Here is a 12147-nt window from a genome sequence, read left to right as displayed (position 1 = left end):
TCTTCGTTATCTACAAGCTTCCGGAAGTTTTTTTTATCAAACACAGTATAGACGTAAATGCTCATACACTCATTTAAATGAACGCATGCGCCCACATTCAAGCCATATGAGCATCTTCAAGGAATTGAACCGGCACATTATCTTAAAATTTACAAAGTCGTCACATCGCCTTAATAGTTGACTGGAACGTCTTCTTTCACTAAGTTAAATTGCAAAGGTTGCAAATGGCAACGCCGCCTCTAAGATTGTGCATCCGGTTCACGCGTTAGTGCGTTACCAAGTACCCTACTAATTTTTTTCAAAAAAAAAAAACCCAACTAACTGAACCATGGCCGGCCGACAAGAGGGTGCACTAGCCGGGAAATGATCGATATGATGAGCCGGGCCTTCATCCGAGCCGGTGCAGTCACATCAGTGGTCGACCGTGACAGGGGAGGATGGAGTCCGCGTTTGTGGACGATGGCTGCCCGGCCCCACGTGCAGCGGTCAAATGTTCCGGCCATAAGTGACGTCTCACTCACTTAGACACTGACTCCCTCCACAGGCCAATCGAGATTTTGGAGTCACCGGAAAACTGTGAAGTCGGCGACAGTGATACTTTGGCCGTGGACGGCTGACACGGACACTAGCGTCGCAGATTCTGCATGAAACAAAAGCGTCCAAATTACCCCTTGTTGCCCCTTAACCAGTTTACACACTTCACTTGCAGCTCTGCTACTAGAACGTTGCAAGAAGATAGACCCGTTTCATTTCCCTGGCCCTGCTGCAGCAGCCATGTTCCGCTCACCCATGCTCCTACTGCTCACCCTCCTCCTCTCTAGCACCACCACTATAGCTGCCCAAAGCCCGCCGTCGTGCGAGCCAGCGTCGTGCGGCGACCTCCGCATCACGTACCCGTTCTGGCTCGGCGGCACGCACCCGCCGGAGTGCGGCTACCGTGCCTTCCAGGTCACGTGCGACGACCGCGCCGGCAGCAAGGCCTTACCAAGGTTTTGGTTACCGAATGAGGCAACTTTACCGAGGGGGGCGGATAAATGTGGTTACCGCGGTTACCGAGAAATACCGAGAATATTTCGAGCGAATTTTATAGTTGAATTTTGAATTCAAATAAGTGAAATGAACAAATATTCGAATTAGAGACCTCTCAAAACAGAAACTAGGTGGATACCAACATGCCAGAACAAACTCTCATGGCATTAATTAGATCCTATGTACTTTACTGTAAATCGAGCGTTTAAATTCAAAAATTTCAAAAAGCTGGTATTTTTTGCTCGGTATGGCGATTTACCGAGGGATACGGAAATACGTGGTAACCATGGGAAATCTTGAAATTTCGATCGGTAACCAAAACCTTGGGCCTTACTCGAGCACTCAGTTTGGACGTACCAGATCCTCGACATCTCCTATCAAGACAGTTCGCTGCGCATCACAAATGTCGAGCTCTCCCACGGCATGTGCAACACCGAGCTCCAAGTGACCGCCTCCTCCAACCTCAGCCTCGCGCCTTTTGGCATCAGCGACGCCAACCAGGAGCTCTTCTTCCTCTACAACTGCAGCGCCCTGCCGCCTCCGCCTGCATGGGCGCCCATGAACTGCGCCACTGGATCCAAGCGGCCGCTCAACAACTCATTTGCGTGGCTTGCTGGGGTGTACAAGCCAGACGACATTTCGAGGCAGGTGCACAGGAGCTGCGCGGCGTCGATGATGCCAGTGCTCGGGTACAAGGGGGCGACCGGGGTGGACTACCAGCGGCTGATGGAGGACGGGTTCCTTCTTGAGTACACGGCCGGCGACTGTGCGGCGTGCATGGAGAGCGGAGGAACTTGCCGGACTAATATCACCAACGATATCTTCGAGTGCCACTGCCCCGACGGATTTTCTTCGTCCAACATCTGCGGTGAGCTTCACAAATTTGATCTATAAAAAACATGCACCGCTTTAGTTCTGTAGCCTAAGGCTGGCCATAGTGGGGTAACATAAATAGTATCATGCACTTAGGATTCGCAAACATGTTTATGTGACAGACAATTAAAGAAGAGTGAAATGGTTATAGTAATATAGGTAGATACCGTAACATAATAAATTTGATGCTACTTATGTGTCATGCATGGCAATAAATGAGAGCACCTATGATACTAATCTATGATACTATGTACTATAGAGGTAGTAACATAAACTAGTAACATATGCATGTTACTAGTCTAAATTACTCCCCAATATGACCAGCCTAAGTACTCTTTGGTTTTGGACCACTAATTAAGTTGCGGTATAGAGGAGTTCTACAAGAAAAATGAACACTGCCTGCTAATTACTACTACAATATGCATACTGAATTGTACACTGGTGCAATTTCAACAGAGCTACCGGTCTAGTTCAGAATCCTGAGTAAGTACAGAGGACATTTGCAGAAAAAATTTAACAGAGCATAGAGGTTCTAGCTAATAATTGCTATGTTGACCGAGATGTACTGTCCATTCAAGTGTCATTCAAACGCATACCTACAAATCACTGTTTATGCAATAGCTTACATTGGCTATCAAATCTACACAGACATATAACTAATAAGTAGCCCCTCTCTAAAGAAATATAAGATCGTTTAGGGAGTATGTTTTAGTCAAACAGGTCTCTGAGTGAAATATTTGCTCAATCAAAAGAAAGTAGCATATGTAGTCCATGTTCTATTGTTCGTCACTATTGTGCAATGTATTCTTTTTGTATATTACACCCACAGAATATTGAAGGTTTATATATAATGCTTGTCTCTTTCCTTTGAAAAAACAACCGATGTAATACTACTGGACGACATTGATTTTACTCACAAAACTTTATGTATATTCCAGCTATCATGAAGACCGGCACGAAGATTGTACTAATAGGTATGCTAGAATATTTGTCATCTTTCCAGATGTAATGATTTAAATATCAGTAACTCACTAACAGTGATTTTGTGTTGAAATGGTAACTTTAGAATTTATCATGTCTGTAACAATTGAAAATTGATCTAAAATTAAAATCTGAAACAAACTCTCAGTTTGCTCATAATACAAGACCGTTAAATTTATTGTATTTACCTGTTGCTTGTTTTTGCCACTGTGTAAAGGAGAAAAAAACTATTAATGGCCTTGGAAATCATAATGACTGTAATATAACTTGTTGAAGGAAGTAACATCTGCTTGTATCTCAGTTTTGGCAGTAACAGCTGCAACCTTGATCTCCCTCTGTTTTTATCTGCTGAGGCATATAAAGATAAGACTATGGATTCCCCATAGCAAGAAGACTAGCAGCAACACTGAAAAGAATTATGAGGCCATGATAGCAGCATATGGATCCCTAGCTCCTAAAAGATACATGTACTCAGAGGTAATGAAGATAACATATTCTTGCAAGAAACAACTTGGAAAAGGTGGTTATGGTGTGGTTTTCAAAGGAAGGCTACATGATGGTCGTTTGGTTGCTGTGAAATTCTTGCATGATTGCAAAGGAAATGGAGACGAGTTTGTGAATGAGGTTCTGAGCATTGGAAGAACCTCTCATGTTAATGTTGTTAGCTTATTTGGGTTTTGTTTGGAGGGATCAAAGCGAGCTCTTATATATGAGTATATGCCGAATGGTTCCTTGGATAAGTATATTTACTCACAGAACCCCAAAGAAGTTTTAGGATGGGAGAGGCTCTATGCAGTAGCAATCGGGATTGCCCATGGCCTTGAATACTTACACCATAGATGTAATACTCGTATTGTCCATTTCGATATCAAGCCTCAAAATATTCTTCTAGACAAGGATTTTAGCCCGAAGATTGCTGATTTTGGTCTAGCTAAATTATGTCATACAAAGGAGAGAAGGCTTTCAATGACCGGTACTAGAGGAACAATTGGGTTCATCGCTCCAGAAGTCCACTCTCGAACCTTTGGAGTGGTTTCAACAAAGTCAGATGTTTATAGTTATGGAATGATGTTGTTGGAGATGGTTGGAGGTAGGAGAAATGTCAAATCAGTTGTAAATAAATCTAGCGAAAAGTATTTTCCAGATTGGATTTATGAGCACTTTGCCCAAGATGAAGGATTAAAAGCATGTGAAGTTACAAGCGAAGTTGAGGAAATTGCGAGAAAGATGACCTTAATTGGCTTGTGGTGCATACAAGTACTACCTATGTATCGCCCTACTATAACCAAAGTTCTAGAAATGTTTGAAAAATGCTTGGATGATTTGGACATGCCACCAAAGCAGAGCTTCTGTGAACTATAGTAAGATATTTCTCCCATATTTTTTATTTTGTTTTTTGTGCCATTAAAATTATGCAATTACTTGACCTACATGTTTATCTCTCTTTCCAGTGAGAGTCCAACTAATAATATGGAAGTACAAAGTGCATGGTCTGAGACCGAGGAGGTAAGCCTTGCGAATTCAAAAATCCTATAATGAGCTTGCGGCTTCATCACTAGCAAAAAGAAATTGCTAAATTTTGTGCACATAAGAATTGTGTTGATAGAGGGTTCCTACTATTCCTCGAGTCAATTTAATACGAGACATCTTCTTTGCCCCTACAGATTGAAACGCTGGAGATATGCCATGTCAACGATATACCCCCCGCAAGGGATATTGTCAAGGAGGTGTTGTGCGTAGAGCAGGGGCACACGACAAGGGTAAGCCCCGCGAAGAGGATATGTTATTGTCACGGCTATGGATTATTGCACCCGTGCACCACCACCAACAAAGATTACTCGCTAGAGGATATTGTGTCAGGATAATCCTCTGTGAGTAACTGTAAAGACGACAATGGCCCTCATACCCCCCTCCCATCCTCTCCACTCATCCAGTGGGTGCCCCCTAGTTTAGAGTCTAGTCACGACGCTAAACACATGTTGTGAATCCACAAGTGGCACAACGATTTCCAACTCTTTAGCTATACTAGAGTACATCCAGAAATTAAACTAGCACAATAGAATTCAACATTGTATCACAAAACATATTTGCATGACCTAGAGTCAAGGGGATCCGCATCAAAAAAAGAACATGAGTTTTGCAAAGTTCCAGCCGCTAAAGGCAGAGAAGCTACAAAGACCTTCAGAACTAGAAATTTTCTCGAGATCACAATAAAAACACAAAAATTCTGAGCTACTAGATAAAACAACTTTGCGACACTTCATTTCATTTAATCTAGACAACACTTGCTTGCCAGAAATGCATGGAAGAGTTTCTTGAGATATAGCCATGAAAACATAAATTAGGGAGTAAAAAACATGTAGTGAAACATGATGCTCAAGTGCTCTTGAACACAGACACAATTGTTTCCTCATGTATGCTCTTAAACACTTTGTTTCAATCATTGTTTGCTGGAACTTTGATTGTCACATGAAGGAGATGGTGCCAAATAAATGATCATGAATAGGTTTCCGTTGTGGCTTAACGTTTGGGAACTATGGACCTTTAGCAATAATGTCTCTTTCAAGCTCTTTTGATCAGTCCCCTTTATTTACGACATACACACCCATTCAAGAGAGCCGAATAATTAATATTCGTTTGTAGTGTTGCGACTACATACAGTAAAAAACTCATAGCCAAAATTCGAGCTACCGCTCTTGGTGGATGGTTCATTGGCCAGCGGAGTCCTCAGCATAACATCAAGAAGGGTAACGAAGCCACGTTTATGCACGTAAACGTTGATATAGTAGATGTAACATCCCCAGGTCTTCACCCTGTTGTTAAGCTCATTATATTGCCATTGTCATCATGATCATCTCCATGAAATTGCATTAGGAAAATAATGCTACTTCAATTCAAAATTCAAAGTGAAAGTCAAATAAATATTTCTTCAAACTGTAAAACTTAAATGTTTATAATACTGCAAATAATCCAAAAGGAATTATAAAAACGTAATAAATATTAATTGAGTTATTTAAGTGACTCTAACAATCTAAAACAGGGGCTAACAGAAAATTAAATATGCAATGGTATTTTTCCCAAAGTAGTTTTTGGTGTTAGGTAATAATGCTCTGGAATTTATGAGCTAGGTCACATTTTTTATAAAAGTCCTTTAGGTGCCAAACATTTTGCAAGTTGGAAAGAAAACAAAGAGAAAGAAATAAGAAATAGAGAAGGCCTAAAGCCTTACTGTGCACTTAGGCCTGTAATCTACAGGGTCCGGCCCAACCCACCTAGCCGGATCTCCCTCCTCCCTCGTGCTGTCGCTCGGCCGCGCCGACACGTCGACGACCGTCGTCGTGTCGCGCATCCCACGGCTCCCTGACGCCGATAAGGACGTCCTCGACCTCCTCTAGTCCTCCCGCAAACCCTAACACCCACCAGATCGCCCCCCCCCCCCGCTCGCTTCTTTTTTCCCCTGGACGTCTCGGCCGTCGTCGTCCGCTGCTCGCCTGCGTAGCTACCACCGTCGTTCCGCCTCGCTGACCTGTCCATCGTGGCCCCCGTCGACTGCTACGCCTCTTGGAGCCATCCGTTGGAGCCGAGGAGCACCACATTGCCGGATCGCGATGTCGTCTTCCTCGGATCGCCGCTGGTTGTCGTTGTCGATTCCGCCACCAGCGGACATCCCCGAGCCCGCTGCCCCTCCCCATGGCTCCGCTATGAGCTCCACGTTCCTCTCTCCCTCTCCTTGAGCTGTAGACGACGCCTCGCTCGTGCCCGAATGCGCCGCTGCGTAGCTCGTCGCCGGCGTCGATCCGACGAACTTTTGGTCCCGTGCTCCTATCCATTTCGCTCGCCGTGCCGCGTAGATGCCGTCTAGCTTGTTTGCACGCCCGCCGCAGCTCCGAACCCGGTCACCACCCGAAGCGGCCATCGCCGACGTTCTGGCCACCGTCAGCTCCGGCCTCCCCAGCTCCGACCACCGTCACCACTGGACGCGGCGTGAAGCGGCCATTCCAGAGCAACAAACCGCGACCAAAAGGACCCACCGTAGAAGAAATCCGGGCTCGCCGGAGTTGTCGCCGTCATGCGGCTTCGCCGGAAAGCTGCGGTGACCGGCCCTGAGCTGGCGCCTGACGTGGTGCAGCGGGCCCCGCCTCTCTTTCACTGACCATGGGCCCCACTGGGCCCCATTGACCTAGTCAACGTTGACTGGGCTGGCCTCGTGTCGCTGACATGTGGGTCCCGCCCATTTAGATGAATTTATATAAATAGAAAGTTAGTTAATAATTAATTAATTAACTTAGATGCTAATTGGACACCGACACGTGGTCCCCACCCCTAATTAATATGTAGTTATATTAGTATTAATAGTACTAATTAGTCACTGTAAGGCCGACCAGTGGGTCCCACTAGACCCACAGGTCAGATTTGACCCGGTCACCGCACTGTTGACTGCTGACACCAGCATTGCATCATGATGACTTCACCGGACACTGTTCTGGATAATGTTGATTTAAATAACTAAATAAATTTCAGAAAATTGTTAAAACTTTAGAAAATCATATAAAATAATCCGTAACTCGGATGAAAATGTTTTTTACATGAAAGTTGCTCAGAACGATGAGACGAATCTGAACATGTCACTCGTTCATCTGCCACATGTCCCTAGCATAGCGAACCTGTAACCGTCCCCCTCCGTTTCATCTGTCCGAAAATGCTCAACTCTTGGAAAACTTTTCCGGATGTTATCCCCCTTCGCCGGTATCATGTAACACTGCGTTAGAACACCCCTAGAACCGCTTATTGTCATGTTATGCATATGTTTGCGTGTATTTACTGTTTCTTCCCCCTCTTCTCTCCGGTAGATCCCGAGACCGCTGCTGATGCCCCTGTGATCAACTATGTCACCGACGACACTTCTTTCCTTTCATCGGAGCTTCCAGGCAAGCCCCCCTTTTGACCAACCCGATATCGCCCATTCCATTCTCTCATGCTGGCATTAGATCTTGCTACTGTAATTGATTGCTCCTATTCTGATGCATAGCCTGCTTTTGTACCTGCTGTTGTACCTTACCTTCTTATCCTAAACTACTTAGTATAGGTCGGTTAGTGATCCATCAGTGACCCCGACCTTGTCCTTGTTGCTCCTGCTTCATCATCGACGACTCGATCAACATGATCGACGACCAGAGCCCGACGCCTCACATCACATCACACCCACTTTGTTGCCCGACTCTGCAGAGTTACTATCGAGTGCCGAGGGTGATACCTCGTCAGCACTTCTGATGTTAACCCTATAGTGTAACTATTCGGTCGTGGTCATCAAGGGTGATTCCTCCTTCACCACTCCCGATAACGATGCTGTTGTGCAACTCCTCAAGAGTGGACCTCCAGGGTGATTCCTCCTAGGTTCACCTTGACAATTACATTAGTGGAATTCCATCGAGGGTGATTCCTCAGGGTTCCCCCTTGGTGTTTTGGACACATGGTTACTATGGCTTTACCACATAACCATGATACTAAAGTCGGGTCGGCCCTGAAGGGTACCCGTGCGAGCATATTTGCGAGTGATGTGGAGTCGGGTTGACCTGGAAGGTGCCCACGAGATAACTATGTGCTCGTTACCGTGCGCTCCTAATTCACTAACGGTTTGGATATTTGATCCGAGTAGGCCTCTGGCCTTTTTCACACTAACCACCACGCGGGAATAAGTATCGGCACTATGTGTCGTATGTATCAGCCGAAAGCTTAAAGGAGGTCAGCGATGGAGCGGCGCGCGCCGGGTTGGACTGCGTAAGCACCTTCCTTTTTCAGGAGGTAGCTAGGTCTGCTCACCGGCCGCCCACGCAACGTGCAGGAGTGCAAAGGTCGATGGGCCCAAGACCCCTGCACGCTTAGGATGTAGACCGGCGTGCTGGCCTCTCTATTGAGCCTAGGTAGGACTGCGGTGTGTTGATCGGCCGAGGCCGGTCATGACCTGATGGTGTGTCCGGTCGGAGTTGATAGAGTGTGTTGGGTAAGTTGGTGCACCCCTGCAGGGAAGTATTATCTATTCGAATAGCTGGGTCCACGGTAACGAACGCTCGGAGTTGTATCCTGATCGATACAACAAGAACTGGATACCGAATGCTGAGGCATGTAGTGGATATGTGGCTCCGAGATTGCTTTCCAACAAGGAGTCGGGGAAGGATCTATGGGCGTTATTTCTACAACATGGTTTTTAAATATAAAGTGCTATTCTATACTCTTCTGATTGCTGCAAGATGCTTGAAGATGCTAGTCTTCGATAGGCTAGGCTTTCCCCTTCTCTTCTGGCATTCTGCAGTTCAGTCCACAGATACTACCCATTTCATTGATACCGATGCATATGTAGTGTAGATCCTTGCTTGCGAGTACTTTGGATGAGTACTCATGGTTCCCCTTTTTCCACCTCTTTCCATTCTTCTCGGATGTTGCAACCATATAGTGGAGCCCAGGATCCAGACGCCACCTTCGATGACGACTCCTACTACACTGAGGGTGCCTACTACTACGTGGAGGCCGCCGACGACCAGGAGTAGTTAGGAGGCTCCCAGGCAGGACACCTGACCTTTTCGATCGATGTTGCTTTTGTTCTAGCCTTGTTAAGGCAAAACTTGGTTAACTCATGTTTGTCCTCAGATAATGTTGCTTCCGCTGACTCGTTTGTTTTCGAGCTTATGTATTCGAGCCCTCGAGGCCCCTGGCTTGTAATATAAAGCTTATATTATTTTAATTTGTGTCTAGAGTTGTGTTGTGATATCTTCCTGTGAGTCCTTGATCTTGATCGTACACATTTGCGTGTATGATTAGTGTACGATTGAATCGGGGGCATCACAGTAGCAAAGGCCATGGCACTAGCTGGAGGCTGTAACACCATGTTGATATATACATCACTGATTTTTGGCATAATCTCACCCACCTTTCAACTAAGTTGCTCTAGTCAATTTAAGCCACAAGTGCTAACAAGTCCTTTAAATTAACAACATGGGGTTGCGCATGTTTAAACGTCACTTCCCTACAATTTCTCAACTCCCAAATCTTGAAAGACTTTCTCTTGTGCAAAGTTATACTCAAGTTAATTTTATTTCATTTTCAAAACTGTTCCATGGCAAGTCTTGGTTGTCCAAAGTAAAGAAAACAAAGGCTACAAAATTATTTCGGCTACTAGAGAAAAAGCTTTGTATCAACTATCAAGACTCACTCCCATCCACACATATCACACATAGTACTACTACTACATCTACTCTAAGTATCCAAGTGCAGAAGAAGGGGTCATAGGACATACCTTCACGATTGAGAATTTACACACTTCTCTTCCTTAGTCTTGCATTCCTCGTTGTGCTGGCATAGATCAACTCCTCTGAAAACAAAATGCAAATGAACTCCCAGGGGCTAAATAAGAACAAGAGCAAAGCAAAGCTTATTCTATTTTTTTGGTTTTCGGGTTTTTGAAAACTAACTTGCAAGCAAAAAATCAAAAAGGCAAAAGAAAATAAAATGCAAAATGTTTGAACAGACCAACACGAGTGTTTTGAAGCTCCAGGAGCTTAAGTACAACCTCATTACAATTTATTCAAATACCGCCACATCTTGATGTAGAAGTGGTGATAACCTCCCCAAAGCTTAGGTTCTTGCAAGCCCAAACCGGAAGATCATTGCGGTTGGTCAGGAGCCCACTCTTGGCTCCAGTTGGAGAAGTTCATGTTCATGTAGGAACATGTGCTCCTCAGGGACGACGCGAGGTTGCTCATATCATCAATAGAGCCTTGAAGGTTGTTAAGGTACACGTAGGTGGTGTAGTCTTGCTAGGGCTGCTCTTCCTCTTCGTCGGTGGTGAGCTCTTCTTCATCTACTTGTTCAGGTTCTAGCCCTTCTTGGTCAAAAACTACATATCCTTCATGTGCAACATATTGCAATTGTCCATTCTCTATGGATAAATGGTTAGGCATAGATGTGGGTAACAAGTACGCCACTCTAGGAATTTTGATACAATGACAGCCATTACGAACTATTACCATACCAACGCTAGTAAGAACACGAATGTTAACAATGGTATTACCAACAATGGGGTGGAGGTGATTGTATATAGTTAAGGCCAAGGGAGTTGGCCAACATGGCGATCACTCCTCCACACATGATGTCTCCTTGTGCATGATTTGCTTGATGCGTGAGGTGTAGCAAAAGTATTGCCCCTAAGTTGGGCGAATAACCGATGTCCAGGTTTGTTACCCGAGAACTAGCATGTCCTTATCATTTACGTTAGAAACTTCTCCTAGTGCCTGCAATGAGTTAGTGATAGTATAGTAGAAATAACATATAGCGGGACTTTCCATGCAACTGGCTCTTTGCTTAGAGCCACAATGACTCATACTAAGAAAGAATTTCCTAGGGTGCTGGTTAAACATATCTTATATCAACATCATTATTGGGGAAGCCAAAGTAGTTACACCACTCAACAAAAGTGATTTTAAAGTCTTGGTCAAGGAGACAAAAAGTGACCCTCTCCTCAAATTTTGCAGATTTTATTTTATGACAAAGTAAAAAAGGAATCTTGAGGGACTCCTCTTTGAAAAAATGGTTAATGCTTTGGAAACAGAGGAGTCCTATATCTACTAGTGTTTGTGTTCTTCACATATATTTTGTTTGGAAAGCATGTTATAGTTTCCTGTGTAGGCGCAATGTGAGATGTCATATGTGGCGTGTGGTACTTACAACAGCGAAGATGAGCCTGTAATATGATAACATATGTATTGTAGTGTCTCAACCATCCCCAATAGTAGTGTTTAGTTCACTTGCTCACACAACTAGGAGAAAGACTATAGGTAGTGTCGGAGAGATGGGCCATGGGTAGCCTCACCCGAGTCCCTGGATTTATCAAGACTTTGGGCCAGCTTCGCATTGCTGTGCCCCTAGCTGAAGCTCCGCCCTCTGGGGGCCGGCTTGCTCAATGGCCGGACACCAGAGGGCGGCCAACCACCAACAGATGGCTCCGTGAGCGGCCGGCTCCAGCTAACCGGCCTCTAGGGAGGACGGCATTGAGCAAGCGGCCACCTTGCTCCCTCAGAGTTTGTGCCCCCATCAAGAGGACGAGATGGAGCGTGGCTATAGTGAAGCCCTCACCCCCCCCCCCCCGAATCTTGGGTTTGGCGTGGCCACAGTGTCCCGTACAGGCGAAGATCTCCGCACGGCGTGGCACTGTTGCCACCCTCCCTTGACGTCACTCTGGGCAGACGGAGCCCTGCTCCCCACGACAGCCTG

At 45.3% G+C, this 12147-nt stretch overlaps 1 protein-coding gene across 1 annotated transcript; it reads left to right on the top strand.

The window, feature by feature from the left end:
• Positions 1–1361: 1361 nt before the first annotated feature.
• On the top strand, positions 1362–5296 carry LOC123064913 (LEAF RUST 10 DISEASE-RESISTANCE LOCUS RECEPTOR-LIKE PROTEIN KINASE-like 2.5). Its single transcript, XM_044488305.1, has 5 exons — positions 1362–1897; positions 2841–2876; positions 3185–4244; positions 4335–4389; positions 4548–5296. Exons 1-5 carry the CDS (start codon positions 1453–1455, stop codon positions 4746–4748), a joined length of 1797 nt encoding a protein of 598 aa, XP_044344240.1. The 5' UTR covers positions 1362–1452; the 3' UTR covers positions 4749–5296.
• Positions 5297–12147: the final 6851 nt, after the last annotated feature.

This window comes from Triticum aestivum, chromosome 3B (assembly GCF_018294505.1).
Source record: "Triticum aestivum cultivar Chinese Spring chromosome 3B, IWGSC CS RefSeq v2.1, whole genome shotgun sequence".
Taxonomy (NCBI): domain Eukaryota; kingdom Viridiplantae; phylum Streptophyta; class Magnoliopsida; order Poales; family Poaceae; genus Triticum; species Triticum aestivum.
The sequence above is the reverse complement of the archived record's forward strand: the minus strand, read 5'-3'. Positions and strand labels throughout refer to the sequence as shown.

Coding starts and splice junctions, on each gene's coding strand:
- LOC123064913 (XM_044488305.1), top strand. CDS start 1,453: ATGTGCAACACCGAGCTCCAAGTGACCGCCTCCTCCAACCTCAGCCTC. Junction 1,898..2,840: donor TTCTTCGTCCAACATCTGCG/GTGAGCTTCACA, acceptor TGTATATTCCAG/CTATCATGAAGACCGGCACG. Junction 4,245..4,334: donor CAGAGCTTCTGTGAACTATA/GTAAGATATTTC, acceptor CTCTCTTTCCAG/TGAGAGTCCAACTAATAATA.